Genomic DNA, 9,294 nt, shown 5'->3' on the forward strand with positions numbered 1-9,294 from the left:
CGTGAAAAACCTTTGAAGCCTTGGTATTAGTGAAAAATATCGCAAAATTTTTACTGGTTTCTTTCTTGACTATGCCTCACACTCATCCTCATTCACATCTTCTGCATTCCTATTCATCCAATGAGATTTACCGCAAACATGACAAGACTGTTGATTTTTTCTTCAATACAACATGCAGTCATTTGGGCAACTATGAATTTTTTCATACCCAATGCCTAAATCTTTTATCAGTTTCTTCATATCTTTGCATGAATGAAGGATTTTTGCAAACGAAAACATCTCTCAAAAACTCTAACGATGTAAAAGAGTTTCCGGTCCACTCTCCCAAACATTTTAAGTGAAAAAGACAAATGCAGAAAGACAATTTTGAAAATTTTGGTCCCTCATAAAGTTGTTCATTCCTTTCATTAAGTAACTTGTAGAACTTCACCGCTTCTCCATTTGGCTCTTCATCAGGTGCACTTCTTCCCATTTCGATAAAAGCATTTCCACCAATATCACAATCATCGGATGCAATAATTTCAAGTGCATGACCGTGCATATTAAATGCATCCCGCAACATACCTTCCATATCATCTTCTCTAATAAACTGATGGTAAACATTATGAGGATAAGTCGGATTAATCATTGAAGAGGTACTACGAGGTGTACACTCTCTATGGTAAATCCATTTTTTATACCCCGAATAAAGCCATCAATAATTAGATGTTCGTATACAACTTCACGAAAATGTCAATTGATGTTGTCACACTTCTTTCATGGGCAAAGAATCATATTCTCTTAGCTTGCATTTTGAAATGAAAAATTTGGAAAAATTTGTACTCCATTTCGATAGTTGTTGCTTACCTTTGACAAATCCGTCATACTCTTATCTATTTTGTAGTTTTTAAAGTCTAAAGTTGACAATAAATTACGATTACTTAAGTATTCTATATAGATTTAAATCATGTCATTGTACTAAAATAGGTAATATATATAAAGTATCTAATTATTTAAAAGATATATATTAGTGACAACATTTTAGGTTTATATAAGTATAATTAAGAGTAGAAAAAGCAATAGTGTTACCCTAACTTTTGTGATTTTTATATATTTTGATCCAATGTTTTATGTAAGTTATGATATGATATATATTTTTTATATTCTTTAAATGTTAGAAATAGCCTTTTTTTATATTCTTTAAATGTTTATGTAAGTTTTGATAATCATAAAACTTAAGAGTATGCTTGGTTGGGTGTAATGGCATAGCCATTACATCCCTATTATGTGGGCCCTACCTATTCATATGTTTGGTTGGGTGTAATGCATTATTACGGGCTTATTACATTACGTATGTATTCCTGCTTAATGACAAATTTCTATTCCCTGCCCAAAGTTCAGTTTAGCTTTTGTTTAGCCCTCTCCCGATTTCTATGCCCTGTTTTACCCTCTCATTTTCCCAAGCCGAAAGCCACCTCCAGAACTCTCCCTCCCAACAGCAAACAGAAGCTGCCAGCAAAGCCACCTCCACCGTTCCCGTTTCACTTTCATTTTACGGGATCAGTGAGTAAGGTTTCAAATTTTCTCCAAATAAAAAGGGCAAAACTATTCTTTTCCTATCCTCCCCCAAAAGCCCTAGTCAAAGCCGCATGTTCTTCTTAGCCTCAAGTTTTTTCTTCTAACTTCCATCGATTTTCTTTCAAAGAACCGATCATTTGTTTACAGATCAAATTAACATTGTTTGTTCATTTTGTTGGTGTTTTTGGATTTGAATTCAGGGTGAATAGAAATTGCGAAGTCAAAGAACCACACTGCCCACAACCAATCTTACAAGGCTCACAAGAATGGCATCAAGAAACCCATGAGGCACCGCCACACTTCCACCAAAGGGGTATCCTTTTTAAATCTTCTAATTGAATTTTCAGTTAGTCTTCATTTAAAAATAAATAAAAACGATATTTTCCTTGTGGACATTTATAGATGGATCTCAAGTTCTTGAGGAACCAAAGGTATGCAAGGAAGCACAACAAGAAGAGCGGTGAGTCTGCCACTGAAGAAGAGTAAATTTTTAATGGCAAAAGATCTAGCTTTGATTAGTGTTTTCTAATTGTTGTTTTTCCCCCCCGGTGGAATTGAGTGTTCGTTTACTATAATCACCTTAGTTGAAATGTTATTTTGGGATTGTTGAATCTCATTTTCAAAAGAGATTTGAAGCTGTGAGCTTATTAATATTAAGAACATGTTTTGAGCTTAATTTTCTTTTTCTTTTCTCTTTTCTTAATATGTTTAAGTATTAGTTAATTAATTTTTGAGCTATGGTTGATAATGATACATGGTTTGAGAGATGGTTTTATCATTTTCATTTTTTTAAATTTGAGAGGTTCATGGTTTGATGCTTCGTATTGGGGTTTGTTAAGTTATGTGATGATTCATTTTTCTTGAATTACTTGTATCTACATTTTTAGACAAGGGTAACTCTTAGAATACCTGAAAAAACTTTAAAAAAAATTGAAAATACTCAGTCTCACATGTGTATCAGATGTGCATCAATGTCCAGCTAACATAGTCATTAAGCATTCTTATTTAAGTAAAGTATTTGGAAATGAAGACAAGAATTGTTGATGATTCTGTCTCAAGATTGGGTTTTTAGTGGTAAGGTTTAGGGTAGGCCATGAATCAGGACAGTTCCATGCTCATGGATTCTATAGCTTATTTTGAGAGTGGTCAGAGTTTCATATTTTTGGCACAATGAATCAGAATTATTACTCTCATTTATGACTTACTTACTTTCAAGAGTTCGCTTGTGTTTCAGTCCTTAGGCAGAATTTGTATGTAGGAACTATTTGTGGGTTGACTTGCCACCTTGATGAGGATCTCTATTGTGGGACTTGGGTGTAGCTAAATGTTTCTGATGGCAGGAAGATGTGTATGAAGAACATGGGTTTAGGTAGTTGTTCTGGTTGCTTAGGGTGTTGTATATTCTGAGTTTTGCTATGATTCAACTGATTCCTTGGTGGTAGATTTTGGTCAGGGGATTTTGAAGTTTGGATTGTGGTTTTATCTGTCGATTTCGAGCAAGGATCTTTAGCTAATTGTTCCGAATGCTGAGAGTAATCTATTGCAGTAGTCTCTGTCTTTGTAGAGAAATTAGGTTCAGGCAACTACTTGGGGTTGGGGGAGAATATGAGAAGGGGTTGTTCTATCTCTGATTGCCCCATTCGCTGATCTTAAATGAGAACGGTTGTAGAGAAGGTGGATTTAGGGGGTACTTGTTCTATTTCGGACTGTGCCTTCCATTCTATGATAAGGGAGCAGAACTGATCATCTTATCCATTTTCTCATTTTCTTCGTTGTTTCACCTATTTTTTCCCGTTTCCATAGCAAGTTTGGTTGGTCATATATGGTCCCCTACTCTTTGAATGTACTTGTGCTGTTAATCTCGAGTTGGAGACAATTTTCAGAGAGTAAAAATTACATTAGAATGAAAGCAACATTTAAGGTCTTTGTTATGGTAAATGCCCAAATAAGGTGCTAACCTTTTAGAGGGGTTGCTAAGGACCAAATCTTTCAAAATATTCAATTGCTCTTTATAAAAAAAATGCTTGTGTCAAAATTTGATGATGTAGCAAGGTGTGATTAAAAACTAATAGGGGAAACAAACATAAATTAAAATAAATTTTTTTGTTAATAAATACAGCAATTCCTTTTTTCAAAATTAAACTTACAATCTAACTCTTTTACTCAAGAAATTTCATTTACTCATGTTTTGATTGAACTCTTTCCACCAACAAAACAAAAATTGAAATCTTAACACAAATTTGTCAAAATTGAAAGAAAATTGTGCTATTTTGAGAAGGTATTTGAGCATTTTATTTTACTTTCTTTGTGTATTTGAATATAAGAATATTTAATACTAAGAATTTTATTAAATTATATTTAATAATTATTATTTTAAATTATATTTTATAGTATTATATATTATGATTTTAGTAAATTCATATAAGAATATTTAATACTAAGAATTTTATTAAATTATATATTTTTGTTAAATTATATTTAATAATAATTATTTTAAATTATATTTTATAGTATTATATATTATGATTTTAGTAAATTCATATAAGAATATTTAATACTAAGAATTTTATTAAATTATATATTTTTGTTAAATTATATTTAATAATTATTATTTTAAGTTATATTTTATAGTATTATATATTATGATTTTAGTAAATTCATATATTTTATTAAATTATATATTTTTATTAAATTATATTTAATAATAATTATGTTAAAATATGATTAAATTATTTATTATTTATATTAATAATCTTATTAAAATTTCATAACAATAACAATAATTATCTACCTAAAAAAATTCTACTAATAGTATACTAGTCATTTTAGTTTTTTTCTTATGTTATTACACATCTATTCCATTCAACCGAACACAAGAATACCATTACGCCTCTATTCTATTCCATTCAACCAAACAAAAGAATTACCTATCACGCTTCTATTCCATTACACATTTATTCCATTACAACAAACCAAATGTGCCCTAAATGTTTATGTAAGTTATGATTATCATCTTTAAATATTGACTCTTTTAATTATACTCATTTTAAAATTTGTGTTTTTTTATCACCTTTATGTTTACTATACTAAACATTAAAATTGATCAATTTAAATTTAGAATTTAAAACAAAAAATATTAAAATTAAAATTGTGTTACGAATTTTATCAAAAGATAAATAAATTTTAAATATATAGATAAACAATATTTATCTTTATGATAATTAAATATATTTATTTTTATGATAATAATTATGAAAAATATTAAAATAATTTTAACATTAAGATAAATATTATTTTTCTTTAAAAAATTTATTTTAATTAAATAATATTTATTTTTATGATAAATATTATATTATGTTTTATTTTTGAAATTTAAATTTTAAACTATATACTTTTAATGATAAATAAAAATATTATTTAAATTAAATTTTCTATGAAAATTTTAACTTTAAAACTAAATATAAAAACTAATGAATTTAAATTTAGAATTTAAAATAATAAATTAATAACACAATTAAAATACAAAAGTTAGAACTCAAGTTATCTTAAATTTTAAAATAAAAATAAAAATTTAAAATCAATACTAAAATCAATAATAAAAATTGGATTAAATATAAAGATATCAATAAAATAAGATATTATAATCAAGTTACTTAAATGAAATAAGGGCTTAAATCATAACCATGTAAAATATAAAATTTGAATATCCATTCCCAAGTGAAATATTAACCTTGATTATTTAAATTGATTATTCTGTTTGTTTTTTTTCATTAAAGATATTAAAGATTTGTTATTTCTTTTGTTTACTTCTTTTCATTTTGTTTATTTTGTCAATACTAAAATTAACCATATAAATAATATTTAAATTGATTATTTTGTTTTATTTGGACCATTCATTTATTTACGTCGTAATTTGAAATGATACGTGATAAGTGCAAAACAAATTATAGTGTTTCTGAAATATATATATAATTAAATAAATAATAGCCTGTAATAAGGGAAAGGATTAAATTCATGGACAAAAAAAAAGGGATCATCTATACAGAGATGAGCTAAGCAATATCCTTTTTTATAATTTACAAGTACAAAATAATAGACTGCAGATGACATAGACAGGGACTAAGTAAAGACTCTTCTGAAAATGTAAAACTAAAACGATGGTTTTATTTAATACCAAATTTTAATAAATAAAAAACTAAACTAACCTAAAAACATATTACCGAATAAAGGATTTTACTTAATATCAAAACTCAATAAATCAAATTAATTTAATCTTCTCAAAACATATAACTTGAATAAACGGCTTTACTTAATATCGAAACTCAATGAATTGAACTAAAATAGCCTTTTTAAAAACACATAATTGAATAAACGGTTCTACTTAATATCAAAATTCAATAAATTGAACTAAATTAACTTTTTTAAAAACTTATAATTGAACAAGCGGTTTTACTTTGTATAACAGAATAAATGGTGCCACTTAATATCAAAACTCAATAAATAGAACTAAATTAACCTTTTTAAAAATACATAATTAAATAAACGATTTTACTTGATAATTAATCGAACTAAACTAACCAAGTTTATTCAATTACACCTTGGTATTAGTGCAACTAATGCTAAACCCTGATTATTGAGTTAAATTAATCATTAAAGTGTAAGAATTAATTTGAATGTCACAAAATATGTACAGTAATAAACTTGAACATTTATAGATTGAAATGGAAACAAAAAAACCCTTTCAAATTGATTGCAAAAAAGGAATGAATATTCAACCAAACTTTCCTAATAATAAACACCATGGAACATTATGAAACCTAAACCGATTTAATATCTAAGGAGCAAAAGAGATCACATAAATACTCCACGAGCATACAGGTTAAACAAATAAAACCCCCACTATAAGTTTACTTGAAATGGTACCCAAAACATTCACGCAAACAGTTTGCAAGTATAGGACAATGAAGGCTTTAACAGTTTGCAAGTAGCTTATCCAGAGGAAGACAATAGCATGCTCAATGTAAATGCTGTCACTCATCTTCAATTTCATGAAATGGCAAAGCATGCAAAAAGGTTTACAACTAAACAACCTATTGAAATTCAACTCCATTCTCAAAGTATCTACCAGATAAAATGTGGGGTATTTAGCATATCACAATATTTCCAAGCATCAAATATCAAGCAAAGAGAAAGCAGCAGTTTTAAAAATAAAGGTGAAATTCACTACTATTACCTTTACACACTTTGGCCTGCTTAATTCGGTCTGACCAAAAAAGATAAAGAAATAGAAATTTGGAGCTCAGTAACTGCCCTGCAAAACCGTGCTCTATATCAAGAACTTGTTGATGTAATCACATAACATAACTATATGTAGCTATTTTAATCACATAAGAAACTAAATAAGTGAACTGAAAACCAGTAACACCAAAGCTGTCACCACATATGCTTGTTCCATAAGATAAACCAAAATCAAACATATGATCTTATTCGTACCTGGAAGACAAGAGGTTTATTCAAATCAACGGTGAATTTGTGCAACAATCTTTGCAACTGCATTAAAGAAAAAATATGTTTAGCAAAGGATTAATAAATTACTAATTTTTTAAAGAATAACAAAAAGAGTGAGGATGACACAATATACTTAACACAATAACACAATGTACTTAGCATCATAAAGCTACCCTAATCCCTAATTCTGAATCCAGAACCAGTACAAAATGTACCATCATCTCCCTACTCATCTCTTCCACTACTCTTTTACGTCTCTAATCAGTGTAATTAGTGTTCAAAATTATGAGAAATTTTTAGCTCCTTAATATCTTTGGTCGAATGAGTAAACTGACATGTCTATCATAGCCAGCTATGACCAAATAAAGCTCTCAAATACAAATAAGTGCACCAATGAAACAATTAAAGTTACAAATTTATCATCATATAGGCTTAATAAACATAAAACATCAAAACTGCTCCAATCCAATGAAAAAAAGAAACACATGAATGTAATTAAATCTCTCATTTTCATGCTTGTATTCCATAAAACTAAAGCAATCCCTATAATCTTCAACCAAATTTATATCTAAAAAAAGACTATCAGTAGGATCGTTCCAATAAGCAGTAGCAAACCCAGAGTTTTTCTTAATGTGAAATCGAAACAAAAAAGTTCAATTAAAAAATTAATAAAAAGAGGCAAGATATTTAGGACAGACAATATCCAAAATCCAAAATCCAAAATCGTTCCAATAAGCAGTAGCAAACCCATCAATCTTAATGGCATGTAATTTATTAATCTAAATACAAAACCTGAATTCCAGGTCAGTTAATGAATAAAGCACATTTGAACTACCCAAATTAAAATTTCTAAAATTTTAACACGATTGAAAACTAAAGGAAGTAAATTTTAACAAACCCAAACAAAAAAACATGAAAAACCTCACATACTTGCTAAGACTCACGGAGGCTGGCGACTGAGTTCGTTGTTGGGTAAAGTGGCTAGGCGTCGGGAAACTGGGTAAACGGTTGCTCAGTTACAGCCTCTGAGGAAAGGGGGCACAATAGGTGTTTAGGGTTTCGAGAAATCAAAGAACTGAGAGGATTTTCTGGTATAAAATAGAAGAACAAGTTTTTTTTTTATTTTAGTCAAGCAAAGAACAGGCTGAGAAAGAAAAGGGGATCGGGGGAGATGATATCAACGGCTTGTATCAAATAAAAGGGAATTGGGAAAAATGGCACCGTTTGCGGAAGAAAAGGGAATTGGGAAAAACGGCATCGTTTGCGAAAGAAAAGGGAATCAGTTTGTATCAAAGAATAAAAACGGCGCCGTTTCAATCAAAATTAAAAAATTCGCGGCCATTACCTTACTTTTTGCGGCGATTATAAGAAAAACGCCGCTATTGTTTTACCTTTTGCGGTAACAAAAAGGCCACTAATAGTATATATTTGCAACATTCAATCCAAACGTCACTAAAAACGCTGTTAAAAGTTTAATTTGTTGAATTTTTTGTTTAAAGATTTTTATTTTATTTTTAGGTTTCCTTTTTTTATTTTGAATGTTTTATTTTTTATAATTTTAAAATTTTGTATTAATTCTTTAATTTTTTTAGAAAATACTTTATTGAAATTTTTATAAAAGTTAAATTATTAACGAACATAAGATGTAAGAAAATATAATGTCAAATCGGCAAAAATCAACCACATATACTGTCATGGGGACAAAAACTAAAGTCAACATCAGCTAATTATCTCAAGATTTAATGGTGTCATCGTGAATAACAAAGGCCATTAGTAAAAAAAAAATTGATGAATTTCAGAAATGGTTTAGTGCAATAAAAAATATAAAAACGTGTTTTATATAATTATCTTTTATATAATTTATTTATGTTATACAATTATAATAAAAATAATTTGATTCGAAGTTGGATCAAGAATTTGATTTGATAAACTTTTTACATATATTTCTAAATATTCCTCTAGACATTCCATTTTTTACTATTTTCTTCTTCTTTACTTCATCAAAATAGCTTGTCCTTCTTTCTTTATTTTTATTGATATTGTGTATCAACCATTTATATATTTTTTCTTGAAATAATAGTTTAATTATAATAAAAATATATTGATTGGGTTTTAATTCACTATAATGTCTTCTTCTTTTTTCGATTTAAAAGTTTAATGAAATGTATGTAGAAGTAAGTATTATGTAAAAGATATATTTGCCTAAAGAATGTAGAGATCAACCAATTT

General features: G+C 28.2%; 1 protein-coding gene across 1 annotated transcript; it reads left to right on the forward strand.

The window, feature by feature from the left end:
* The first annotated feature begins 1,347 nt into the window (after positions 1 to 1,347).
* LOC121219163 (uncharacterized) lies at positions 1,348 to 2,233 on the forward strand. Its single transcript, XM_041096849.1, has 3 exons — positions 1,348 to 1,542; positions 1,763 to 1,870; positions 1,960 to 2,233. Exons 1-3 carry the CDS (start codon positions 1,348 to 1,350, stop codon positions 2,041 to 2,043), a joined length of 387 nt encoding a protein of 128 aa, XP_040952783.1. The 3' UTR covers positions 2,044 to 2,233.
* The last annotated feature ends 7,061 nt before the right edge of the window (positions 2,234 to 9,294 follow it).

Source organism: Gossypium hirsutum, chromosome D07 (assembly GCF_007990345.1).
Source record: "Gossypium hirsutum isolate 1008001.06 chromosome D07, Gossypium_hirsutum_v2.1, whole genome shotgun sequence".
In the NCBI taxonomy this organism is placed as follows: domain Eukaryota; kingdom Viridiplantae; phylum Streptophyta; class Magnoliopsida; order Malvales; family Malvaceae; genus Gossypium; species Gossypium hirsutum.